The sequence below is a fragment of the Schizosaccharomyces japonicus genome (genome assembly GCF_000149845.2).
Source record: "Schizosaccharomyces japonicus yFS275 unplaced genomic scaffold supercont5.1, whole genome shotgun sequence".
NCBI lineage: Eukaryota > Fungi > Ascomycota > Schizosaccharomycetes > Schizosaccharomycetales > Schizosaccharomycetaceae > Schizosaccharomyces > Schizosaccharomyces japonicus.
The window spans coordinates 2,785,988-2,811,488 of record NW_011627860.1 but is presented as its reverse complement, the minus strand read 5'-3'; the positions used below and the strand labels follow the sequence as shown (position 1 = coordinate 2,811,488).

At 49.2% G+C, this 25,501-nt stretch overlaps 13 protein-coding genes across 13 annotated transcripts; 8 read left to right on the top strand and 5 right to left on the bottom strand.

Annotated features, from left to right (window-relative positions):
* The first annotated feature begins 22 nt into the window (after positions 1-22).
* SJAG_00711 (acid phosphatase) lies at positions 23-2,753 on the top strand. The gene has a single exon (XM_002171944.2). The coding sequence runs from the start codon at positions 1,264-1,266 to the stop codon at positions 2,581-2,583; it is 1,320 nt and encodes a 439-aa protein (XP_002171980.1). The 5' UTR covers positions 23-1,263; the 3' UTR covers positions 2,584-2,753.
* Positions 2,754-2,830: 77 nt separating this feature from the next.
* On the bottom strand, positions 2,831-4,281 carry SJAG_00712 (19S proteasome regulatory subunit Rpt2; the record flags this gene model as incomplete). The annotated part of the gene is made up of 2 exons (XM_002171945.1): positions 2,831-4,171; positions 4,255-4,281. The coding sequence occupies 2 exons, from the start codon at positions 4,279-4,281 to the stop codon at positions 2,831-2,833; spliced, it is 1,368 nt and encodes a 455-aa protein (XP_002171981.1).
* Positions 4,282-5,950: 1,669 nt separating this feature from the next.
* Positions 5,951-7,354, bottom strand: SJAG_00713 (hypothetical protein; the record flags this gene model as incomplete). The annotated part of the gene is made up of 1 exon (XM_002171946.1): positions 5,951-7,354. The coding sequence occupies one exon, from the start codon at positions 7,352-7,354 to the stop codon at positions 5,951-5,953; it is 1,404 nt and encodes a 467-aa protein (XP_002171982.1).
* Positions 7,355-7,847: 493 nt separating this feature from the next.
* Positions 7,848-9,578, top strand: SJAG_00714 (aspartate aminotransferase). The gene has a single exon (XM_002171947.2). It carries the CDS (start codon positions 8,094-8,096, stop codon positions 9,312-9,314), a length of 1,221 nt encoding a protein of 406 aa, XP_002171983.1. The 5' UTR covers positions 7,848-8,093; the 3' UTR covers positions 9,315-9,578.
* Positions 9,579-9,708: 130 nt separating this feature from the next.
* On the top strand, positions 9,709-10,362 carry SJAG_00715 (hypothetical protein). The gene has a single exon (XM_002171948.2). The coding sequence runs from the start codon at positions 10,097-10,099 to the stop codon at positions 10,322-10,324; it is 228 nt and encodes a 75-aa protein (XP_002171984.1). The 5' UTR covers positions 9,709-10,096; the 3' UTR covers positions 10,325-10,362.
* Positions 10,363-10,515: 153 nt separating this feature from the next.
* SJAG_06592 (histidine-containing response regulator phosphotransferase Mpr1) lies at positions 10,516-10,920 on the top strand (the record flags this gene model as incomplete). The annotated part of the gene is made up of 1 exon (XM_011050692.1): positions 10,516-10,920. A coding segment is annotated over one exon (405 nt), but the record flags the coding sequence as incomplete, so codon positions are not given.
* Positions 10,921-12,282: 1,362 nt separating this feature from the next.
* On the top strand, positions 12,283-13,703 carry SJAG_00717 (C-5 sterol desaturase Erg31). Its single transcript, XM_002171949.2, has one exon. The coding sequence runs from the start codon at positions 12,628-12,630 to the stop codon at positions 13,519-13,521; it is 894 nt and encodes a 297-aa protein (XP_002171985.1). The 5' UTR covers positions 12,283-12,627; the 3' UTR covers positions 13,522-13,703.
* A 179-nt stretch (positions 13,704-13,882) lies between these two features.
* On the bottom strand, positions 13,883-16,326 carry SJAG_00718 (CMGC/GSK protein kinase Gsk3). Its single transcript, XM_002171950.2, has 3 exons — positions 16,274-16,326; positions 16,047-16,237; positions 13,883-15,668 (listed from the first exon to the last, which is right to left on the bottom strand). The coding sequence occupies exons 1-3, from the start codon at positions 16,287-16,289 to the stop codon at positions 14,712-14,714; spliced, it is 1,164 nt and encodes a 387-aa protein (XP_002171986.1). The 5' UTR covers positions 16,290-16,326; the 3' UTR covers positions 13,883-14,711.
* Positions 16,327-16,710: 384 nt separating this feature from the next.
* Positions 16,711-16,962, top strand: SJAG_00719 (hypothetical protein; the record flags this gene model as incomplete). Its single annotated transcript, XM_002171951.2, has 1 exon — positions 16,711-16,962. The coding sequence occupies exon 1, from the start codon at positions 16,759-16,761 to the stop codon at positions 16,960-16,962; it is 204 nt and encodes a 67-aa protein (XP_002171987.1). The 5' UTR covers positions 16,711-16,758.
* A 630-nt stretch (positions 16,963-17,592) lies between these two features.
* SJAG_00720 (COP9/signalosome complex subunit Csn5) lies at positions 17,593-18,506 on the top strand (the record flags this gene model as incomplete). The annotated part of the gene is made up of 2 exons (XM_002171952.2): positions 17,593-18,029; positions 18,074-18,506. Exons 1-2 carry the CDS (start codon positions 17,641-17,643, stop codon positions 18,504-18,506), a joined length of 822 nt encoding a protein of 273 aa, XP_002171988.2. The 5' UTR covers positions 17,593-17,640.
* Positions 18,507-18,704: 198 nt separating this feature from the next.
* Positions 18,705-19,610, top strand: SJAG_00721 (ubiquinone biosynthesis protein Coq4; the record flags this gene model as incomplete). Its single annotated transcript, XM_002171953.1, has 3 exons — positions 18,705-18,720; positions 18,814-19,270; positions 19,364-19,610. 3 exons carry the CDS (start codon positions 18,705-18,707, stop codon positions 19,608-19,610), a joined length of 720 nt encoding a protein of 239 aa, XP_002171989.1.
* A 211-nt stretch (positions 19,611-19,821) lies between these two features.
* SJAG_00722 (rRNA methyltransferase Spb1) lies at positions 19,822-22,665 on the bottom strand. The gene has a single exon (XM_002171954.2). It carries the CDS (start codon positions 22,511-22,513, stop codon positions 20,126-20,128), a length of 2,388 nt encoding a protein of 795 aa, XP_002171990.1. The 5' UTR covers positions 22,514-22,665; the 3' UTR covers positions 19,822-20,125.
* A 106-nt stretch (positions 22,666-22,771) lies between these two features.
* Positions 22,772-25,498, bottom strand: SJAG_00723 (hypothetical protein). The gene is made up of 3 exons (XM_002171955.2): positions 24,658-25,498; positions 24,177-24,598; positions 22,772-24,123 (listed from the first exon to the last, which is right to left on the bottom strand). The coding sequence occupies exons 1-3, from the start codon at positions 25,010-25,012 to the stop codon at positions 23,116-23,118; spliced, it is 1,785 nt and encodes a 594-aa protein (XP_002171991.1). The 5' UTR covers positions 25,013-25,498; the 3' UTR covers positions 22,772-23,115.
* Positions 25,499-25,501: the final 3 nt, after the last annotated feature.

Genomic DNA, 25,501 nt, shown 5'->3' with positions numbered 1-25,501 from the left:
TAATTAATTTATTAAAGCGAAACTTTATTCCTAAGAATCCCTAAACCAAAGCACCACGGGTGTTACTATTACAAAATATTCTAAGAAATACCCTTTTCTATTTTTTACAGGAAAGGGTCCAACTACTAATGTAGTCGTTATGTGCTCAGCAATATTGGGACGTTGCTATGGCTTGTGATCTAATAATTCTTCTTAAAACCGCCTGGTTATGTGTTCGTATCTCCGACCTTAACAGTGATTTACAAAGAGCTGAATATGCTGCAAGTGTTTCTACTCTGCGATGTTTGATTTCTTCCTTTTCTATCGTTGCTTACAAGGCAAACAATTAAAACTTCAAACGAAAAATAAAGTCCTCCATATGAGCAATATGTATCTTATACTATATTTTATGTACATATGCAGTTTCTTTCTCCTTCGTTCTTTTCAAAATTATGAATCGAATTTCTCCGGAAGAAAATTCAATTCAATAAACAAACAGAGGACATTCATGGTACCAAACCCGACATTATCCTTTTTTTCCCCGTGAAACAAAGGGTTTTTGGCTATTTATATCAAACCTCCCCTGCTCTTAAGCAAAGCAACAAACTCAAACGAATAGCACCACTAGCATTGTCACATACGTCTTCTTTGTTTAAAAAAAAATTCTTACAAAGCTGGCTCTGCTATAATACTGATTTCGTAGACTTTCTGTATATTGTATCATTTCATAAATTAAAAAAAAAAGTGGAATTAATTTGACTCACATCGACCGGGGACTTCATTCGTTATGAAAAACAATACTCTCTGAAGTCTATTTAAGGGACTAACGCAGTCTGTTCAGTACAAACTCTGACACGGATAAATCATAAAGTACGGTAATAATTGATCCGGCTTTGTTCACCAAAATCTTCAGCTCAAATTAACGGAACGAGAAACCTTTTAATTCTTGAAATAACTTTATAATCTCACATAGTGCTTTATATCTTTGTTCTCACTCTACCTCTTTCACACACTACTCAATCTCTTTTCAGTCTCCTAATTTATCCTCTCAGTTTCATTTCATTCATACAATTTACCAAGAAACCACTCACTCTTCAGGAACTATAAACAAAAACATTCATTTGTGTTACAAGACTTGCTTTCCAGTGCGACATACAATCCTTATACTGTTGCTAAAGCTCATTCGTACAAACTCTCCAATTATTTCGTTTGTTCCACCATAAGAATCATAAAATCCGCGTGTTCAATCACAATAGATACTAGAAACAAAACTCATTTGTCGCCATGTCACAAATGTCAACAGCTTCGGTTTTCTTTCCTTCACCGGCTCCTGGCTTGGACTATCCTGAACCTTTAGAACTCAAGTACCTGCAGGTGATTTTTCGTCATGGTGAACGTACGCCAGTAAAGGACCGTTTAGAGAGCGCAGGAATTCCAAGAGATTGGAAGATGTGCAATAATGCTCGTCGCTTTTTCGCTCAAATTCAGGGTCAAAAGAGATGGACCGTTTTGGGCTATGAGCGTAAAATGGAAAGACCCGACCATATGACCTTAAACGCACCCGTGCAAGAACCCACCGAAAGTGCTGTTTGCTACCATGGTGAGCTTACAGATATCGGTCGCACTACGACTCGTCAACTCGGTGAATATCTGCGCGAGCGTTATATTCAGCGTCTTAAATTCTTACCCGATGCACTGAGCCAAAATTCCCAGGTGTACATGCGTGCCACTCCACTTGTTCGTGCACTGGAATCGCTCGAACATGTCTTTGAGGGACTGTATCCCGAAGAAAAGCGTTCTGGTTTCCTTCCTGTCATTTACAATCGCAATTGGGCCGAGGAGAACCTGTTACCTAACGAGAACAACTGCCCTAGACTCCGCCAATTGTATGAGGAGTTTGCTACCAAAGCAGCCATCAAGTTTGATCCCTTGCTTGCCGGTCGCGCTTCCGAAATGATGAGCGAGTTCATGGACGGTCAACCTGTTCGCGTCGTATCTAGTCATCCTCGTCTCAGCGGCTTGCTTGATACCATAAACGCTGCTATTGGTAACCATGTTCCTCTTCACCCCAACTTAACTGATACCCACTTTCTCAGCGATGCACAAAAGGCTGTTACGGAAGAATGGTTTGGAGGCTACAAGCAATCCAAGCTCATGCGCGTGCTTGGTGCTGGTAGCTTGTTAAACGACTTGTATAATCGCATGGAGTCATGCACCCAAGGCAACAAGGGAAATCAGAAGCTTGAACTCTACGGCGCTCACGATGTAACTGTAGCCGCTATTCTCGCAGCAACAGATTCCTTTGACTACAAATGGCCTCCTTTTACCTCTCATCTAGAACTTGAACTCTTCCAAGACAAGTCAAAAGAAAGTGCTCAATCGACTTCTAACTCGGTAGCAACTACATCCTCACCATCAGAACTTGCTGACTGGTATGTACGCATCAACTACAATTCCAGTCCCGTCGTTATGGGTGCCTGTAAGGGCAAAGGTTTCCGGGGTGACGATTCCATTTGTCCCTTAACTGTCTTTAAAACCGTGGTTCGTAATCTGAACCCAACCAACTACGATGAACTGTGTCGTCCAGTCAAGGCACAGGCATAATATCCAGCACGAATACATTAAGATAATCCTCCACATTTTGGAACAAAGATTAGTTACAACTTTGTTAAAAATAAAACAATGTAATACTGAAACACCATTCCCTTTTCCATAGGCAAGCTTCATGTGTATTGTTGGTCTACGTACAACACTCGATTGACAGTAACACCGTCAATCAAGCAAGTATGATTTAGGTATAAGGAAATGAATATGAGTCGACGAAAAATGGAAAGCATGTGTGTAGACGCATCTAAAGATAAAGTCCACTCACAGGTCCACTCTCGTCCTTGGTCTTCAAAACCTTTTCACGAGCTTGTCTAAAGTCATCCATCACAACACGCATACGACGTTCGCGCAAAGCAAGCAAACCAGCTTCAGAAACAATGGCTTTGATTTCAGCACCGGACAGTTCGTCTTTGCATTGGATAAGCTCCTCCAAATTCACGTCGTCACCGAGGTTCATTTTAGAGGTGTGAATGTTGAAAATCTTGCGTTTTGTGTTTTCATCAGGGTTTTCAAACAAGATTTTACGATCAATACGTCCAGGACGGATGAGGGCTGGATCGAGATCGTTAATGCGGTTCGTAGCCATGATCACTTTAATGTCACGGTTACTGGTATCAAAACCATCGAGCTGGTTCAGCAGCTCAAGCATGGTTCGTTGAATTTCGCGTTCGGCACCCGACTGAGCGTCGTACCGCTTGGTACCGATGGCATCGATTTCATCAATAAAGACGATAGAAGGTGCATGATCCTCAGCAGCCTTGAAGAGTTGACGCACTAAACGCGGACCGTCACCCAGGTACTTTTGAATAAGTTCAGAGCCGACAACACGCAGAAAGGTGGCAGAGGTTTGGTTAGCCACAGCCTTGGCAAGAAGCGTTTTACCGGTACCGGGAGAACCGTACAAAATGACACCCTTTGGTGGCTTGATACCCATTTCTTCGTAGAGCTCTGGATGGGTAAGAGGAAGCTCGACGGCCTCTTTGATTTCTTGAATCTGAGATTCGAGACCACCGATGTCGGCATAACTTTCGTTGGGTGCTTTTTCCAACTTCATTACATTAATCATAGGGTCCGTGTCATCAAGCAGCACACCGACAATACTCAGAGTCTTGTGGTGTAGGAGAACGCTGCAGCCGGGCTCCAGCATGTCTTTATCAACGAATGACATGATGGAAACATAGTACTCGGGTCCAGCAGTCGAAACAATGGCGTGGTCATCATCAATTAGTTCCTCCAACGTACCCACAGACATTGGGGTCCCCCGAATCTCGTCAACCCGATTGCGTTCCTCCTGCGTCTTTTCGTCCTGGGGCTTGAGACGTTCTTGGTTTTTTACATACTCTTCCTCCATTAGGAGATGGTCATGAATTCGTTGCATTTTCAAAAGTCTCAGACGGCAGCGCGTAGTAGGCAGAACTGCAGGGAGCTTCGTGGCCGCGTCTGGGCCCGATTGCATTCTCTTTTTTCTACGTCCTGTCCGCGTAGGTACCGGAGGTTCGTATTTTGGTTTCTCTTTCTTTTGTCCCTTTTGATTACCATTGTTGGCGCCATCTCCAAAATTGGAGAATCCTGATTGAGCTTGTCCCTATACAATTTGTTAATAAAACCATTCAATGAAAACACACTAGGAGAGAGGAGAGGTTCGCAGTAGGATGTTGTGTAACACACAATTGCAACGAACACCGCAATGGACATTGTCCAGCAGCAAAAACGTGTTTCCCATCAAAAAATAACTTTGACCACTTCCCAACAGACGAATTCGGTATCGTTCGAAAGCAAAAAACGTCAGCAGTTGAATGAGAACATTCTCAATATCGTAATTCTTCATCCTAACGAGCATCTGCGCAAAAAACCTACCATTGTCTAAATTTGTAGATACCGGGCGTGTTTGGTTGTACGCAGAAATCGACGTCGCCATTTGCCCTCTCGTCCTCCTCGACCCCCACATCTGTGCTGCTTCCCTCCACTGCGTTGTTACTGCACCACCACACAAGCGAATCGATACGAGCACGTTTCGCTTATGTCGGTTAGCAGCAAACCAAACTCACCACCAAAACTACTACACCAAAACTGGTCTTGGGAGTCAAGCTGGTCAGAAGTAGGCAGCTGGCTGCAGCAGTAGTAGTGGTAGCAGTAGCAACGGTAGCGGCAGCGGTAGGAACGATGGTCTACAGCTGCACAGGAGGCAGGCGGCAGAACAGCGCTCAGTTACAGTACGAAGCCAAAATCCCCCGAAGAAAATCTCAGACCCGCCGTGTTGAGGCGGTACTGGAAAGTCTCGCTCGTAAAGGAAGAAATGTTTACGGTGAGTGGAATCCGAGATGACAGAGCATCATCGGTGTGCGTCCAACGAAACAAGTTCAGAACAGAAGAGAGACTGGTCAGTGTCCTCGGGTTTGTCTGCCACGCACAATGTGTTTGTGTATGTGTGTGAACTGTTAGCGTTGAATGGCCGGTTACGATGGATGACCAGGTCATGTGTGATTCATGAAATTCATCTAAGTGAGGGAATGGGATGGTAAAAGGGGATGGAGGAGGATGGATGTGAATGCGAGTGAGATAAGATAGAGAGAAACAAAAACGAGAAGAAGAATAGGAGAACAGGAAAGAAAGAGAATTAGGAATGGCAACACGCACGCACAAGAATAAGTAGTAGCGAATGGGAGGAAGGGAAAAAGGAGGAAGAAACGGAGAGGGAATGTGTGGGAAGGGGGATGGGAAAAACAATAACAAAACAAACAAACAAACACGAAAACAGAGATGGAACAAGAAATGAAATGGGAAAGCGATTTTGTGGGCGATTGTGAGTGATTGTGAACGAGTATGCACGTGCAAAGGAATGGGATCAAAAGATAGAAAGAGAACAGAATAAAACGAGCCCAGAGGAGACTGGTGAAAGAGTATGTGATGTGTGTGGATGTGTATGTGTGCATATGTAGACAAGAGAAAACATTGGAAACGAAACAAGCTGAAGGAACAGCGACGGGAAGGAATAGTAAAGGAAAAGGGTGACGATAAAACGGTGGTGAGGAAGTGATGATCACGCACGTATAAGCATCGAGAAGGAAGATAACATAAGCAAGACGAGTACCACGGTTTGTTTTTTTTTTGGGCGTGAGGAGTATGTCCACTCTAAAGTACAGACAGAAATATAATTCCAATTTTTTTTTGGAGAAAGAGAGAAAGAAAGAGAGAAATAAAGACGTGGACCATGCGTGAAGAGACGGAAAACAGGCTGGATGCAGTGATGGGGAAGGGTTGGTTTACCAAAAAGGTGTTTCATCACCAACGCTGTTCGTCATCACCTACGCACCAAGACTGCTTTCCCAACCTTCAGACATGCTCACTCCTGCTCGTCCCCACATCACGGCTGGGAGTGCGGATCTGGAGGCTGCGAAGCTGCCCCAGCATAACTCTTCCAAGGGGGTGCATATATGTTGTGGTAATTGGGGTATGGAACATGAGCACCCGGCGTCTGGCTAGCAGTGGCAGGACTTGAAGGGTCGATAGTGCGACGAGGAAGCGAACGGCCACGTTCCAGACGGCGGCGTATGGTAGCCTCGGCAAGTTCAATGGCTTCAGGAGTGCCGATGAGAGAAACATTGCGTCGATTGTCGGGCGTACGCAGGTCAGGAGCGACCTTAATCTGACACTTTGTTTGTGCATTCATCTCTCGAATCGTCTCACCGCCTCTGCCGATGAGCAGACCCACCGATTCCCGAGGCACGGAAATAATTTTGGTTCGAGTGAGCGTAGAGAGAGACGGAGACAACGTCGGCGGAGCAAGAGCGGTAGGCGTGGACGACGAGGACGATCCCCCGGCGACTTGTGAAGCGGCGGCAGCGGCAGCAGCAGCCGCTGCTGCTGCGTCCTTGTTGAGATCTTGCTGCACAATGTCGAGGATCATGGCCTGTGCACGAGCAGTAGCCTCTGGAGACCCGTACAGGTACACAGGACGCGCACCGTTTCTACTGTCGCTTTCGCTTTTTATGTTGATACGGGTTTTGGAGGCTTCTTGCAGGTCACGGATTGTTTCACCGCCCTTTCCAATGATGAGGCCCACACAGCGATCGGGAATGGCAAACGTGAGCGAGGCGTCGGCACTGATACCTGCAGGAGCTGCTGTTGCAGTGCTTCCCGTGGCCACAGCTGGTCCATTGGAGCCGGGTCCGACTACGTTGGTATTCAACCCGGCCACAGCTGGAGAAGCAGCTGTGCCAGCAGCACCTCGAGCCAGGGTCCACTTGTACTCGGCAATCATGTGGAGCATTTCACGACGGCACTGTTCGATGCATTCAGGACGGCCGGTAAGGATGGCGGCACGTTCTCCGGGATGAGAAGGCCGTTCCGGCATGAACTGGACACGCACGTTCGTCTGAGACTCGATACGACGTAGCGTCTCACCGCCTTTTCCAATGAGAAGACCAACACAGGCGCTCTCGACACTCATCACCTCCTTCGTCGTCCTGTGATAGCTGGTCGAGTCTCGACGCAGCCTGCCGCTGCTGCTGCCAGGACAGCCGCCGGGCTGTGCAGAGCCTACAGGCCCAGCCGAACCGCCATTTGGTGCGTGCTGGGCCTGCTGCTGTTCGTGTTTCTGTACAAAGACGCCGAGAAGGCCACCGGCGCCCAGGTTGGACGAGCTGTCGGTGAGGTCGATGGTGCCGCTGGAGGTGGGCAGTGGAAGGTCCGCCGAAGTATGCGGTTGCGAGCCCGCGCTAGAAGCAGAAGAGAGGAGTCGCGAAACTGCACTTGGATCAACGGCCATGGATGGGCCAGTGCTGAGCAGTGAGGAGAAAGGGCAGGAATTGTGCGGGACATGGTTCAGTGAGCTGCAGTGAACAGAAGCGAGGGAAAAGGAGAGGCAGCGAGCAGCAGCGAGCGGCAACGAGAAGCAGGGAGCAATAGCGAGCGATAGCGAGCTGCTGCGAGCTGTGGCAACCGATGGTGCAGCGACGCGGGGGTGGGGAGGACAGGGGTGGCGATAACGGGACTGTGTTGCTGTTCGCGCAGCGAGACGCAGCGAGCTGCGCAATCGGTATTAGCGCTCTCTGACACAGCTCTCTGACACAGCTCTCTATCCAGCTTCTACGCGACGCACCGCGACACGCTATACCCGCTAGCGCACTGCAGTGCATCCCCTACACCGCCCTTACCGCCTCCGAAGCCAGCACACTATATGCACTAAAGCCGCAGCGCGCTGGCGCGCGTTGCAGCTCGCTGACGCTCCCTATCACTAATCACTAACGTGAGTTCCGAACCGAACCCCCAGACCCCCAGCGCTGCACTGCCGTAATCTTCCGCAACTCCTTCATCTTATCGCAGTCGTTCCCTTCTTCTCGCCTCCTCACCGGCTCACCCTCCTCTCCTCGACCAACACCGCTGCGTTCTTCCTGCGCAGCTCCTCTCTTTCTTGAACCCACTCAGACGCTTTTTGTTTCGCTCGATCCTCGCCTGCTCTCCCTCAGATACCCCCACTACCACCGTACAGCCTTTTTGTCCCCCACATGACGACTCGCTCAGCTCTCTCGCTCTCTTCTCTCGCCCACCGGGCCCCCGCATTCCCCCCACACTCCACTCCGGGTCTGGCCCGTGCCATGTCTGCATGGGCCAAGGTGCCGATGGGGCCGCCGGACGCCATCCTCGGCATTTCCGAGAAATTCAAGGCCTCGACGAACGCGAAGAAAATGAATTTGGGCGTCGGCGCGTACCGCGACGACGCGGGACGCCCCTTCCTGCTTCCAAGTGTGCGCAAGGCGGAAAACGCGCTTGCCCAAATGAACCTCGACAAGGAGTACGCGCCGATCACCGGCATTCCCGTGTTCCGCGAGCTGGCCACGCGTCTCGCGTACGGCGACGAGGTGTACGAAAGCATCGCCGAGCGTCTCGTGTCCGCACAGAGTCTCAGCGGCACCGGTGCCCTCCGAGTTGCTGCTGCCGTGCTGGCCAAGTTCTACGAGCCCTCCAGCACGATTTACGTTTCGAACCCCACGTGGGGCAACCACAACAACGTGTTTTCGGCTGCGGGGCTTGCCGTCCAATCATATCGCTACTACGACCCTAAGACGCACATGCTGGACGCACAGGGCATGCTTGCCGACCTGGAGGACATGCCCGACCGGTCCATTGTGCTGCTGCACGCCTGCGCACACAACCCCACCGGCGTCGACCCGACGCCCGAGCAGTGGGACGACATCCTCCGCGTCGTCCGCACCAAGAACCATTTTGTTTTGATGGACATGGCCTACCAGGGTTTCGCGAGCGGCAACCCCGCACGGGATGGGTTTGCCCCGCGCCTGTTTGCCGAAATGAATGTGCCGATGATGCTGTGCCAGTCGTTCGCCAAGAACATGGGCCTGTACGGTGAGCGTGTCGGCTGCTTCAGCATGCTGGCTGCAAGTGCCGAGGAGGCTGCGCGTCTCGAGTCGCAGGTCAAGATCATCATCCGCGGCTTGTACTCGAACCCTCCGGTGCATGGCGCGCGAATTGCCGCGCGCATTTTGGGCGATCCGGAGCTGCGGACGCAATGGCACCAGGACATCGAGACAATGTCCACGCGCATTCGCGACATGCGCGCTCTTCTGCGCAGCCATCTCGAGGACACCTTCCACAGCGCGCACGACTGGTCCCACATCACGAGCCAGATCGGCATGTTCTGCTACACAGGCCTCAATCCCGCCCAGGTGGATAAGCTCACACGTGACTTGGCACGTGTATTTGACCCGTAACGGCCGCATCAGCATCTCCGGCATCACACCGGCAATGTCCGCTACCTGGCCGAGGCAATCCATGCAGTGAGTAAATAGGCGATGGGGCTGCCACCGCTGCTGCTGCTGCTGCTGCTCGACGCGACAACTGCCGCTGGCAGTTGCTCGACCTTCCACCCTCGCTTACCACAATATGATGTCATTGTAAACTGAGCTCCGCAGCCAATCGTTAATTGTCGCAAATTCGCATTCTCCGCCAATCCTTAATCCCTCGCAAATCGTCACCCCCTTAAACCCTATCTTTCTCCACCAATCCTATCTTGCCCCGCATTTCCCACCTCCCCCACGTCACCCATGATCGACGCAGCATGATCCGCGTCTGATGATCGACACGGCACGCTCCACCTCTCTCCAACACCCCTCCCTCCTCCCCCTGCACCTCACTTTCCATCTTGCTCCCTGATCGTCACCGTTTTTCTCTATTTGCAGTGTCACATCCGCCGCTCTGGTACTTACCGCGCCGTCTCCTCACTGTCCGTTCTCCAACTTTTTCTTTTTGTTTTTTCCGCCGGTCTTTCCCCGACTTATTCACGACTTGTGCTTTCCGGAGCAGTTTTTCCCCTCACTGTCATCAAAGCCCGGCTTTTCCGCTCTGATTGACTTGCGATCCGCGATTTTTATTATCTTTTTTGCCCTTTTTGCCCTTTTTTGCGTGAATTCGTAGTTCTGTGGACAATTTTCTTGGTTTTTATCGTCAACGTTCTTCATCCTCACACACACGTTTGTCCGTCTATTTCTCTGTCATGAGTTTTCGTAACGATTTTCTGAACACCACCAACAGTCGTGGTATCCCCGGACGGTTCGCCCGTCGTACGCAGCTGCTGAACGCTGATCTGGCCCGTGCTTCCCAGTCGTCGAACGCCAGCAGTCCCGACTCGGGCAATGCACAGTCGATGGACCACAGCCCTCTGCCCTTGAACAACACATTCGAAAAGGACGCTACTGCCACGGCAGACATTGGTGCTGCGTGAGCCCTGGTTGCTGTGGTGCCGGTACCGAAATCGGGATGGGAGGAGCCTCCAGCCTGGCTGCTGCGACGGCCGTGGTTGCGAACGGCAGTGGCATCGACCTTGTTTCCAGTCGAGACCACTTTTCGACGGACGGTGCTGCGGCTGCTCTGTCTTCGTCGTCTCTCGCTTACGGTGTGGAAGAATCGAGCCTGGACAAGGAGCTCGAGTACATTGAGATGATCGACCGTACTACATTCGACCAGCTGCTGGAGATGGACGACGACGACAACCACGAGTTTAGCAAGAGCATCGTCTCGAACTACAACGAGCAGGCCACTACGACCCTCGACCAGCTACAAGAGGCCCTCGACAAGCGGGACTTGTCCAGCGTCTCGTCTCTCGGTCACTTTCTCAAAGGCTCTTCCGCTGCCCTTGGTCTGAATCGCATGAAACGTGCCTGCGAACTCATTCAGCGATTCGGTGCCTGCAAGTCAAGCAACGGCACCGATCCTCTTCCCGACGACAATGTCGCTGTCGACCTTCTGACGAAGGCAATGGCCGTTGTTCGCAAGGTGTATGCCGACTCTGAAGAGTATCTCCGTCACGTTTTCGATTGAGGCGAAAGGGTAGAGGGGAGAAGCTGCAGAGACGAGCAGTGTGTTAGCGTGGATGGAATGGAGAAAGGGAGGATGTGCTGCGACATTTTCATGTCCTTGCAGCATCTCACGCCCATCCATAGTCTCCATCTCATTTCCCCTTTTCGAAGCTCTCCCCCGTCGTCTCCCCTTCCCTTCGCACCTTTCCTGCGATTCATCCCTGTCAAGATCGTTTCATATCATGGGGATGTTTTGACTACTACTGTTGGTTTCTTGCGCACACACCCGCTGGGATTGGTGCGCGAGATTATTTCGTGCAAGACTCTCTCTCACATACGGTTGGAACAGGACCCTGGCACGTCTTTCCTCCCACACGCTCGCTTGCACCCTGCCGCCTGCAGTCCCGCCCTTTGTCGCCCCCTCTACTGCCATCCCGGGCTTCCTGTGCCCTGTGCCCTGTGTGCTTGCGCTCCCACTGTACTCTTCCACCGGTCACCGTCGTCGCCGCCGTCTCTGCTTTCTCTCCAACACTTTTCAGACGTTCCCGCATTTACTGCATCTTTGACTTTTTTCTTTTCCTTACTACTACACACTCTCACACACATACACGCACATACACGCACGCATAAACCACACCTTGGTTCTCCGAAGACTCAAGCGCACTCGCGGGCAACGGACGCTCACATTCTCAAATGTACAAATCTACCCCCCTCCCGTTCCCTAAGAGCAGCTTCCAAGCTTCTCGACGTCTTTATGAAACCGAAAAGAATGCGATTCCCGTTACTCTACAGCGTCTGCTGCTACAGCATCTCTACCTACCTACCTACTACTACTTCTACTACTACATGCAGTCCTAGTCGCATCTAGCGACATCGTTTATTTAAGGTTTCCCTTAAGCGAAACCGTGCTGGCAGATCCTTACATCTTGCTGACGTGTTCGCTTCGTCCACGTGCTTTTTTCGGCGAATCAGTGAAATAACCGCTTACAAAAGGAATTGTTTCCCCTGGGATGACCCGTATCTTTCCCCAAAATGATTGGTCAACTGGAATGACGTCTCCAGCTGCTGATGAAAACGAAATTATTTTATGACAAGCAAAACTTTTTTTTACGATTTTATTAATGAAACTATTTTTGGTGAACTCAATTTCCCTCTGCTCCTCTTTGTCTCCACTTGTTCACGCCGTTTTCGCCTGCATTCACCATCTCGCTCATTCGCCTTTCCGCCCTTGCCACTCGGCATCCCCTCTTCCGCTGTGTTCCCATTGGACGCAGTTTTGATTTGCCCGCAAGTGATTGGGTACTGTCGGCGAATCAGCCCTTGGGAATACCTTCTCGGTTAATAGAAAATCAGCCCACAATGAACTTAAAAGTAACTGCTTTCGCAACTACCGCCGTCTTTTACTCACCACACACACACATTTCATCCCCCGCCTTCGCCCTTGGCCCCCACGCTCTCTCGGCTTGGACTTTGGTCAGTGTCTTGTATTATTATTATTGCTATTCCCCCACATCCCACTAGACCCCACAAATCCCACATAACTTCACCACCAAAACAGGTGTCCACGCAATAATTGTGTCTGGTTGTTTGGTGTCGTAGCTATTGTTAATACCTTTATTTTTTGTCTGCTAACGCGTCTGTCTGTTCGCGTTTGTACTGTACTATTTCTCTCTGCTGTGTACATTATATACCGTGTGCCGATTGAACCGGGTTTAAACGCGTCTTTCTCATGGATTACGTTCTTAGTGTTGCTGACACGGTTGTGTTCGACAAGGTGTACGGTGCCGTATGGCCCGTCCCCCGTGACAACATTGTCCGCCAGACCATCAGCCTGTACTTGCTGACATGGGTGTTTGGTGTGTTTTTGTACGGTTTCTTTTCTTCCCTGTCGTATCACTTTGTGTTTGACAAGTCGCTGATGAAACATCCAAAGTTTCTGAAGAACCAGGTCCGGCTGGAAATCATGACGGCCATGAAGAACTTGCCCGGAATGGCTGCTCTTACGGTGCCCTGGTTTTTGGCCGAGCTCCACGGATACAGTTACCTGTACGACAACATTAGTGATTACGGCTGGAAGTACTATTTCGTTTCTCTGCCCTTGTTTGTTATTTTCTCCGATTTCGGAATTTACTGGGCTCATCGTTTCTTGCACCATCGTTGGGTGTATCCCCGTTTGCATAAGCTGCATCACAAGTGGATCATTTGCACGCCGTTTGCCTCTCATGCCTTCAAGGCCGGTGATGGTTTCCTCCAGTCGTTGCCTTATCACTTGTTCCCGTTCTTTTTTCCCCTTCACAAGCTCACTTACCTGGGGCTGTTCACCTTTGTGAATTTCTGGTCCATTATGATCCATGACGGCAAGTACTTGTCCAACAACCCCATCATTAACGGTGCTGCTCATCATAACGGACATCATCTGTACTTTAACTACAACTACGGCCAGTTCACCACCTTGTTTGACCGTCTTGGCGGATCCTTCCGTGCTCCCGACCCGGCTTGGTTTGACAAGGATATGCGTTCTCGCAAGGAGGTTTTGGCTGTTGAAATTGCCCAGATGGAGGAAATCCAGAAGGAGGTTGAAGGCGACGACGACCGTGACTATGTTGCAGACAAGACGTTGTAGGCGAAGTTAAAGGGATCCCCTCACAGCCACGAAATGGCGTCGTTGTCGTTTGTCTCGTCTTTTGTCTCGCCTTTTCTCACCCGACGCCTTCCCCTCCCATTCTCTCTTCTCTATTCTTCTCTATATTTTTGTACATTATCTTCCCGTCGTTCACGCACCTGGCGCCGTCTTGCCAGTTGTATCGCGAGGGTGTATATCGACCGGGACAGACAGGCTGATGGAAGCGCCCCATGGCTGCAGTGTCAAGTCATAGTGTGGCCTCAATGCCGTCTACTCCGTTGTCCTTTTTAGATGGTCCTCTGTATTGTAACAATAAGAATTAGCGTCTAGGACGCATTTACCATATACTACGACGCGCGAATGGGGAAGTTAGTTTTTTTTGTAAGACTAAAAGATGAAAAATAGGCCTGACAAAGTTACGACTGCAAATTTAGCTTAGGCATTTGCAGTGAGAATGTCAGAAATGTGTACTAGAAAACGGGGACATCAAAGAGCGGTAAAAACTCATTGAAAACGACCCCAAGTTACAAACACGAATTGAACAGGAAAATAAAAAGGCTGTTGAAGTCAAATGCTTGTGGTTTTTTCTCCATGTTACTTGCAGCACAACTGTGAGATGAACGAACGGTATAGTGTCAATTGGACTTTCTTTTTAAGTACAGCAAGAACAAATGTCCATCGAAAGGGCAAAGGAGCGAGCGACACGCCTTTTTTGAAGTCTTAACAACAATTTTGCAACTGCCGTAAATAGGAGTGCACACAGTACAAGGGAGAGTGAGAGGCAGAAAGAAAGAGAGAGTGTGAGAAAGTGAGAAAGCGAGAGAGAGAGAAAGAGACCAAACGAAGAGCAAAAAACAAACACGAGGTTACAAGCGTCATCTTCAAACTTCGTACACGTCCTTGACTGTCCTACGCGGCAGATAAGGGGAAAAAATAAGTAGAACCAACGGGAAGGTCAGCGAGTGGTTTGACGATCACCGTTGCACCGATGGTTGGGTTGGGTGATGGATGAGACGAACGGACGAAATGGGCTGGTGGGTGAATGGAAAAACGAAGAAACAAAAAGGCGTGTAGCTCGCAAAACGGCATACAAACACACACAGACACACACACGCAAACACAAACGTACATACACAGATTAGAGCAGCAGCATGCAGCTCACCCGCTGCACCCATAAACCATGCTCACACTTAATCGAGTCGTGCACGTGGAATGTCCAAAGGCTCAAATGTGTCCAGATCAACGGAGAGCGCATCACGAGCGTGCGGAGGCACAAGCTTGTGGTTGAGGTCTGGCCGGATGGACAACTCGAGAGGACTAAAATCGAAAAGTGGAGGCAGTGCACGAGGCGAATGCTCGGGGTGACGGGAGTTGGGGAGAAGGGTGTTTGGGTCTCGGAGTTCATCAAAGAATGGATGACACATGGCCTCAATGGCCGTGTAACGTTCGTACGGTGTGTACATGAGCATGTGGGCGAGCAAATCCAGCGCTTCCGGGGAGGCGTTTGTACGAGCAAATACCCGGTGCAAAGGATGAGGGCGGATCTGCGGGAAACGGTACTCCATGTAGTTTGGATTCATCGTCTTAATCTGCTCACGAGAAGGCGTGCCAAGGATCTTGATGATCTCGACAAGCTGGTCGATACCGCTTTCACCAGGAAACAGCGGCTGACCCAGCATAAGCTCGGCCATCACACAACCCGTCGACCAAATGTCAATCGCGTGTGTGTAGTCGGACGCACCGAAGATCAGTTCGGGTGCTCGATAGTAACGCGAACAGATGTACGAGACGTTCGGCTCTCCCTTGACAAGGATCTTTGCACTGCCGAAATCACAAAGCTTCAACGTCCCCGTCTCGGGATCGAGCAGCAAGTTCTGCGGCTTGATATCACGGTGACAAATGCCACGAGCATGGATATAAGCGAGCGAACGCAACAACTGGTACGTGTACAGCTTCACCTCCAGCATCGGCATGCAAGCTTTTTGCTTGACATACAGCCGAGAAGCCCGGTAAATGGTTTCAGGCATGAATTCGAGCACGAGGTTAAGGTACACCTCGTCACGCTGCTCTCCCGTCGTGTAGTAGTAGGCGAGCAATTCAACAATGTTTGGGTGATGCATAATTCGCATAATTTGGAGTTCACGGTTCTGTCAGTTAGTAACGTGGAAAGGAGAAAGAGAGGGGGAGAGACGAGGAGGGGAAGGGACGAGGAGACGAAGGGACGACGGTGAGTGAAATTGAGTTGGACTGGATTGGACTGGATTGAATTGAATGATCAGCAGCAATGATCTTCGTAAACGACGATCGATGATCGACGGACGTCGATCATCGACTCAATCCTTCAACCGTGTCGTCTTACACACAGACGTCTGAAGGCAACTAGGCGCCACATTGCGACGACACAAACGTCGTCTTGACGAGCGTCTCCACGAGCTGCCCAGACGTCCACGACATCCACGACACGGCGCCATCTGTCGCCGTCCTTCGTCGTCTCTCGTCGTCTCCGTCACACCACCGGCACAAACCTTAAACCGTTTGTCTTGAAGAACCCGCTTGATCGCGGCTTTACGGTTGCTCTCGATGAGGTGGACCTGGACGACGACGCCAAAGCTGCCACTGCCGACCACCTTGGTCGAGGTGTATGAGAGCTGCTTGACTACACCAGTGGCACCGTCGCGAACCGTCTCTTTGACGACGCGGAACGGGTCCATAGGAACTGCAATGTCAGAGGAGATATGAGACGGCTGCGTACGTTGAGTGTGGTTCATGGAGGCAGGGAGCAATGCGAGTCCAGCGGGAGCATACCTTGTCCGAAGCGAGGTAAGCGGCGCACGCGAGATAGGCGATGCAACCGAGGGGCAGAAGCCAATGAACGTCGTGTGTTTCTGGTGACACGAGAATACCGAAGCTGGCGTCGCTATCGGACGAATCAGCGTGCGTTGTATTCACGAAACGAGATCTGCTCGCGTAAACTGCGGGTAAGCGAGGCGGGGTTGGCGGTGGTGAGGATAACGGATGACGTAGCGAGATAAACAAAGGAGAGTGCGTCGGTTAGATAAGCTTAGATCAGTATCAAGTCCGCGGCTTTTCTGTGCTGCCCCAAGGTGGTGGCAACCCCCCACTAAGCCCCACCTGGCTCGCTTATGTCGCCTTGCTAGCGACACTCAAGCCCACTAGTAGACTGGCACGCACGCTTTTTCCTGTCCCTCCCCCACCCATCCACCTCATTGAACATCCATGGATTCAGAAGCAGAACAGGCGTTTCAGCTGTTCGACGTTGCCGGAAAGGGCTTCATTGACCTGGAAGATCTCAGACGTTCTTGCGCGCAGCTCGGCGAGGATTTAACGGCTGAACAACTCGAGTCAATGCTTGAACTCGCCGGTTCCAACGGACGCGTGTCGCGTGAAGAATTTGAAAAGCTGTGGGAACACATCGGGTAATCGTAATTGCCGAGGCTAAGCGAGCACGTGTTCGCGTAACAGGCTTACGGCCTCCCATACTTCCTGACCCGCCCTCATCCCCATACTCCCGTCAGTACACGCAGGCGTACGAACACGTGCGTACGCATTCCTACGCACGCATCCACGTTCTTTTCTTCTTCTCCTTCCCCACGTTCGTCAGCGCACGTACGGACACTCCTCGAGCACTCGCCGTGTTCCCGTCTCCTCTCCCCACTATTTTTTCTAGTGTCCTCCTCTCCCGTCTGGCCGCCCCCACTGCCTTCTCGCGTCTCCCTGCACCCCCACCGCCCCACTCTCGTTTCGTTCGCGTAGCTCGGTTCACTCGCTTGTCTCGCCTGGTCGGGCCTTTCTCTACGCACCCTCTCCATGGACCACCTCTATCACTTTGATCCCCCGTCCGAGCAGCAGCATCTCCGGAGCGCTACTTGGAAACAAAAGTAAGTTTTTTTCTTCGGCAGTAAAATTCCCCTAGCTGCATTCTCTCCATACAGCCGTTTGTGCTGTTCCGCGCGAGTCCCGCGGAAAGCGCGCGGTAGGTGTAATTAGCTAGCTATGTGAAGCCTGTGTGTGTTACGTTAGCGGGTGTCTGTCTTACTGACACGTGTTAGTCCACGTTTTTTTACCGATGTGCAGATCACCGCCGTGGCTCTTACGAAAATGCTACGTCATGTGGCCGACGGTGTTCCTTTGGAAGTGATGGGCTACCTTCAAGGATTTGTTCGTGGCACGACGATGGTCGTCATGGATGCGTTTGCCTTGCCGGTAAAGGGCACGGAGACGCGCGTGAACGCCCACGAGGAGGCGCTCGAATTCAGCGTTCAATACCAGACGCTGTGCAAGGCTGTGCATCGGCCCGAATACGTCATCGGCTGGTACCACTCCCATCCAAACTACGGCTGCTGGCTGTCAGGCATTGATGTGGAGACACAGCGACAAAACCAGCGCTTTCAGGATCCGTTCGTCGCGATTGTTGTCGATCCAATTCGTTCGCGTACCGGTTCCTCTGTCGATATTGCTGCTTTTCGAACGTTCCCGGTGGAATATGTGTCGCGTCGCAATCGCGCAGATCCCCCACGGGCTGTTTTCGCAGACGCAAAATCCCGTCCCACGTTTCCCACATGAAGTCGTTCCCGTCGGCTACCCCGCAGCCTAGTATGCCCGCATCCAAGGTCGAAGACTACGGTGTTCATGCCAATGACTACTACGAATTGCCCATTCAAATCGTGCAGTCGTCGGCTGAGAAACGTGTGACCGAGTATCTTGCTTCCTGTAACTGGGCGTATGGATTTTCACAGCCCACGCTCCTGCAGGATGCGCCACATCTACTCCGCAGGGAGCGTGCCCTGGCCGACCGTTTAAAGTCTGCTGCGAACGGTGAGATTTCTGTGCAGGCTGCCTTGCAACGGGATTCTCAGCTGTTTGAGGACAACGAGGCGGTCATCCATGGGCTAAAATTACGCGATCGTCTGGCTTCGTCTGACAGTGTCTCGAGCAGCGGTGGACATACAGAACGTTTGAGTTGAGTTGTTTTTGCGTAGTTCCCGCGAAAACCTTAATCGGCTCGTTGACGCCTTGACCAATCACAGGTCTGTCATGATCTACGGTCGATCCATTCCCTCCATCGTAGTGGTATCCAGCTACTTGCTGCACATTCCAAACCGACGAAACAGTTTCTTGTATTTCTGTCTATCTTTCTCTTTCAAATCGATCGGTCTCTCGTCATGTTTTTCCCTAACGGTATGTCTTAGGGTTTTACCGCTGTGGGCTTGTGAGAGCTCGCGCAATGGCGATTTGTCATTGTTTATTGACGATTTACTGACACTTGAGCAGCTCGTCCTGTCAACTATCCGGGCCATATCCCACTCTCTCCTCTTCAACGAATGTTTCTCGTTGCTGGATCGGCCATTATGGGATTAAAGGCGCCCTGGAGAGGCGATATGATTGCTGTTCTTGGTGATGCGTCTGGTCAACCTTTTTTCTTACGTCGTCTTCGTGACAAAATGCTTGCCAATGAAACGGGCAGACGCATTCTGAAAGAACAGCCTCGAATGACTTCCAAATCACTTAATCTGCCTCATCTTCGAACTCTTCCTCCGAATACATTGGGTCGAATTTATGTTGACTGGATCGACAAGGAACATGTAACACCAGACTCACGAGCTCCAACTCGTTATGTTGATGACCCGGAAGAAGCATACGTGATGCAACGGTATCGCGAATGTCACGACTTTTTTCACGCCGTCTCTCAAATGCCCACTAACATCGAAGGTGAACTGGCTATCAAATGGTATGTGACAAAAACTCCACAGCAATGTGCACACTTGCTTGTTTGCGATTTTTTCCTATCCCCTGCTTTTCCTCCCTTGCTAACTTGAAAAAGGTTGGAGTTTATTAATATGGGATTGCCCGTAGGAGCGCTGAGTGCCTTGTTTGGTCCTTTGCGTTTGAATCGTGTGCAGGCATCGCGTTTCCGTAGGACGTATGTTCCTTGGGCCATTCGTAATGGGCTGAAGGCCGAGTTACTCGTTAATGTTTACTGGGAAAAAGAGCTCGAAAACGACGTTGACGAAGTTCGTCAGCACATTCGCCTTCAACAGGCTCCTGCATTGTCTCCAAACACTCCGTAATGAAGACGCGTTTTTACGATTAAGATTGTTTCTCTAATGTTGTTTCCCTTTTCTTTCTTCAATATGTCTACATGCTTATGAATACATCAGAGTCCCCGCATGTAATGTCTGCTTCCCGCCCAATCTTCTTTCTCTCCTCTACATTTTGTTTTCCTTCTTCGCAACCTCCTCTTTTACGCCACTGAAGTCCGCTCTGTAACTGGTCGTACTTTAACGAAATAGCCTACTTAATAAAAGAAATCATTCTTTCTATAACAAACGAAACAAATCATGTGTAGACGAAACTGAGCCCAAGAGCCAAAGGAAAGCCGGCCGGACAGGCGGAAGGTGTCCAGTGTGTGAATGTGCGTGTGTGCTTAATGCTTTTCCTATTTGCTGCTCGCCATCCCAAAAACCAAAATTATTATGTACATGCAGTAAACCAAAAACCGATGAGACCAAAGTGAAAAAAACAAAGTCCAGTGGGATGTTATAACAATTGCAATAACAAACGGCAACCGCTGCGTTACAGACGCTTAATGGTGTTTCTTCTTTTTCTTGGCGATACGCTTCTGCGCCCGAAGCTCCTTCTTCATACGAGGATCCAACATCCTATAACGACCTTTGACGCCCTTAGGCCGAGATGCTAATCCACGGTTTGCACCACGAGCAACAACAATAGTGGGTTTAGGACGAACCTTCTTCTTCATGGCACGAGCCATCATACGGCCAATTTCCTTGGCCTTTTCACCTTCAGTCATGTCGGAAGAGGTGATACCCTCGGCCTTCTTGGCCACCCGTTGCATCTTCTTCATAGCACGAAGTTTCTTACGGCCCTGAGCCTCAAGAACCTTTTTGATGGGTCGAGCATTCAAAGCCTTCATCTTCTCACGTAAAGCAGCAACAGCTTCCTTAGTAACAGGTCGTTTGGGTTTATTGTGCTTGGTTTCTTCGTCTAAGAACCAGTCCGGAAGGCCATCCTTCGATTGGAATGCCCACCGGTTGAAGCCTTCGTCAATCAGGTCAGCCTTAGATTTTGAACGAGAGGCGATTGCTTGGGCCAAGGTCATAGCTTCTGCCGTGACGATGTCGATGTTTTCACGCTTCTCGTTATCAGAGTCCGAGTCCCATCCGTCGTCGTCAGAGTCAGCCTCCTTAGGAACAATCTCAATATCGTTGTTGTCTTCAGATTCCTCCTCAGATTCTGCATCAGGGCCAGCTTCTTCTTCGGCAGCATCATCTCCAGACTGCTCTTCTTCTTCTTCTTCTTCCTCCTCCTCTTCCTCATCAACACCTTCAAAGAGATCTTGATCGAAAAAGAGTGCGGCTTTACGAGAAAGGCCAGATTGAGTAGGGCCAGAGTCCTCAAGAGAAGTGGTAAGGCGTTCCGAAGTTTCCTCGTCTTCAGACTCAGCTTCATCTGAGTCCGCTTTGGCAGCACCATCCAAACCTTCCCATTCATCATCATTCACATCACCACGAAGTCTTTTAACACGGAACTTGGCATCCATTTCGGATTTGCGGTCTGTGTACTGTGCGTACATTAAGTCGAGTTCTTCCTCCAGATTTTCCTTTTCGTCTTCACTGTCCAGTTCAACTTCATCGTCCTCAATAGTGGCCTCCTCATCTTCAACCGCAGCTGGCATTTCACTGTGCTCGAACGTCCTCAAACCGTGCTTTTCTGCTGACTTGAGCCCGAAGACTTCTTCACCAACTATTTGTTCAAGACCAATATCCATTGGCGCCTCCATGCCCATTTGCATACGGGTGATTTCCTTCTTTTTGCGTTCATTGTTTCTGCGGCGCTCACGCTTCAATTTAGCGCGTTCCACTTCGTTCAGAGATTCTAATTCTTGATCGAGACGTTCTTCCTCGTCCATCTCCGGCATCTCCTCTACTTGGGCAACTTCTCCTTCAGGCTTATTCTTCTTACCAAGTCCATAGAGAGCACGGACCTTCAGACGCCAGCGAAGAAGATCACGAAAGTCTTTCTTTCCAAGAACCTGAAGATCTGAACAGTAAGAAATAACATCCTCATTAGTGATGCTCATTTTGCGAATTTTTTGTGCCTCTTCATCATCTTCGGGGAAACCAATTTCGGCGGATGTACCCAGGATGTTTATAGGATCATCAGCGCGAATGAAGTCGACGACAGGTACGACCTTATGTAGGGTATAGTCATTTTCGGCGTAACCTTCACGGCTACGCTTCTTCTTTTCAGGGTGAAAGACTTTGGCTTCCGCGTTAGGCGTAGGCTCCGGCACATCCTCGAAAACGCTTTTGGGATCAGTGAATCGAGGGTCCAATTTGTGAGGAGCCTTGTAACCACGACAAACGACGAAAATCTCAGCAGACACGTTACGAGACGAAGGAGGTTTGGTGGCTTCAACCTTGTTAAAGAGTTGTTTAAAGACCCAAATAAGATTGTTGTAATCCTTGGAACGGAAAACCTTTGTAACAAAAGTACCTCCAGGTCCCAAGAACTCACAGGCCAATTTCATGGCCATCAATACCAATTCTGCTTGTCCGTATGCATCTTGAAGCCAAGCAGCACCAACGTTGGGTGCACCATCGTGCACTACGACATCAGCTTTCCACGTTTTCAGGTATCCACGAAGTTGCGAACGACAACGGTCGCTAGTGATATCCTCTACAAAAGTAATACAATTCGGAATTGGCTTAATAGGAGCCAAATCCACACCTACGATTAAAGAGCCGGGCTTACAAGTTTTAGACGCTACTTGAAGCCAACCACCGGGTGCAGCACACAGATCAATGACCACTCGGGCTTTTTCAAGAAAATTGTATTTTTTGTTCAATTGAACCAGCTTAAAAGCTGCACGAGATCGGTATCCTTGTTCTTTTGCAAGCTTGTACCACTTATCCAAACGACCTTTGGCCGTTTTCTTCTCGATTTTACCCATGAGGACGAGATGCTTGCGGTTGCCAGAATTCGTGTGCGGCAAATGTGTGGTGGTAGTCTGCTTCCCCTCGGCAAACTCACCACCAAAAAATGGCCGAGTAAGGTAAGAGGAGGCAAAGTGAAGTGTGAAACAGGCTGGGCCCTTTAACGATGAAGGCCGTGGCTGTATAACGACATTGTGTTATTGCAGAATAAGGATGAAAGTCCAAACTACCATTTAAGTATTTAGTGGTCGCATCTAGGTGAAAATATTTAAATATACGAAAATGTCGTTCATTAATACATAGGTAGACTAGAGTAAAGAATGAACAGCTGCAGTAACAGAGACGACAGCATTTTGATTGTACATTTGGCATAGAAAACGCTGAAAATGGTCATTGAATCAGTGTGTTTGTATCTTTTCGTCCCTCTACAACTTCTTCAACAAACCTTTTCATGTGAATACTTCATACAATTTTATTTTTGCGGTAGTTTTCCCATCGTTAGCATCTGGTATAACAATAAAATATACATGGTATCAGCGTGTTATAAGAAAACGAGTGTCATTGGGGTATAGGCTGTGATGCATGAGATTGACGATTGGAACAGTCTTTTTGTTTTTTTTTATTGTTGCGGTTCGAAAGACGATTCAGAGGATATACCCATGGCAGACAATTGTGAATTCAGAGAATCAAAGCTTTCGTTAGGGTCAACCAAACTGGAACATGTCTCCCATTCATCCATGTCACGCGAAAAAATCCGTTGGAAAGGAGTGATAGAAGAACGAGGCTTGTCAAAGTCCTCACTCAATCTATGAGCATTTTTGTTGTTGACGACTTCATGAAGCATTTCACGAAGCGTTCGGGAGAAGGAAGAGTATGGGCGATGGACTTCCGGAATTTCTTTTTCAGTATTCTTGACAGGGGTATTTTTCTCCGACGGTCTGTGGGAGAATGAACTGTTAGACGTGGAAGTTGTGCTTGCGGAAGAGCAACGACTTAAAGCAGGAAGACGAGAAGGTGACGGTGAATAACGATTCGCAGGCACGGCTTCATTTTTCGTGCGCGGCTTAGACAAACGATGAAAGACGGAAGGACGTTTAATGCGGCTAGTCAATACCGGGACGGGCTTTTTGTCCTGGGCAGCTTTTGGTTCAGGTTCATCTTCCTCTAGTTGCAAAGGTTGATGGAGCATTTGCTTTAGCGGCTGACCAAACACGTAAAACACGGTTTCGTTCTCTTCTTCCCAGTCCTGAAGCTTAATTGCCAGTTGAGCTCGCAAGATAAGGAAATCCTTGCGAAGCTTCGAGTGCGAAAGTCTCGACTTATTGGTCGTCCGCTCATGTCCGTTGAGACCTATCAACTGTTTTTCCATGGTAAGGTATCGTTTAACAAGAGGAGTAAGATCAGCACGAAGACGAAGTTCAACTGTCATGTGGTTAATTGTTTGTTTCAAACTTTCCACAATAGGACGTAAATCATCGCTAGATGTTTCGGCTGCGACTTGTTTATGTGTCTTGCGTGAGATAAACAGAACTTTGGAGAGAGTTGCGTGCTTTTGTTGTAACACTTCAATTTCTTTTTTGCATCGAATATTACTGATGCCAAGCAACCGCCGTCTTTCGAGTTCCCACTGAAAACGTTAGCGAAAATTTGTTCCCGTCATCAAACGTGGTAAATACTTACGGCTTTCAAAGCATTCACGCTCAAATCCGACTCGCTCACGCGGATGTTAGGCTTGATTTTAAGTGAAGTCAGCAAAGAATGAACGTCAGTAACAATTCGTTCCTTGCGCTCCTTTCGTTCGTGGTACTCTGACTTCAGTCTACGAGCTTGATCCACAAGTGAGCGAACATTGCTCAAGTAGATTGTTTTAGAAGGCAGTGTTTTTCGGATTCCTAAGACGTCGTGATAACGGCGAATTTTGTCGTGAAGCTTGTGTATCAATTCCGTTCTCTCATGAACCTCTGCTGCCGCCTTTTCAACAGTTTGTTGGAGCGTGTTGAGGAATTCGTCAGATACATCTGAGAACATTTTTCCATCAAATTGAGAAATGACACATTTTTCTCCCAATTCTTCGTATAAAGCCTTTAATTTGGAGTAAAGGTCTGTAACTATTAGCAAAATTACACGTTCATTTCAGTGACACCTCAATAGGGGAGCATACCATGAGCCGTCTCTTGCTTTTCCAAGAACGTATGTTCAAAGGCTTCTTTTTCCCTCGACAGCCGACGAAAGCACTGTTTTAACGGAGGTTCTACCTCCGCCTCAAATTCCATATGCATTGCAGAAGTCATTATACTGATGGAATCAAGCAATTGAGCACATTGTGTTTTCAGTTTTTCGGCTTCACTTGTCAGATCAAACTTTCGAGTGTTCAATGTCTCTGTAATGAATGACTGGATCCCTTCGGGACCCATTTCATATCCTAATTCCGTGCACACATGCTCCGTGTCATTGATAAACTCTTCAATTGTACCTCGGATAGAGTCCCAGACAGAGTCTGGTAAAGATTGTACCATTTTTACGTGGAACAGCACAAATGTGACCTATATGTGGTCACAGGGTTGTTTAACTGGTTTTTGTCAACCAATTCGTCTCTTCGGGTAGACAATTGATAAATTGACTGAATCCCAGAAGAGAAGCACAATGTTGACTCCAAAATGTCTTAGTAAGTGTTCACAGCTTTAAGGATGTTCCGTAAGCAGGACAAGGACCCGAAATTGCCGTTAACTTTCGCTTGTTGAGAAATTGCCGTGAATATTCGGTAACGTTATAGAGAAGGATGTAGTTAGGAAGGCTTGGTAAAAGTAATGCTTAGCCGAGGAAAATGGTCGACGGCCATGGGGATGAGTTTCAAATTCAGATTCAAATACTAGTTACATAAGGAGTCTAATATAGGCACGGTTGTCGTTTTCAGACACGTGTTAGTCTTAGTCTCCGGAAGCTATTAAAATTATTTTAGTAACAGGAATAACAGAACTCGAGCTATTAACCCGCACTATAATCCA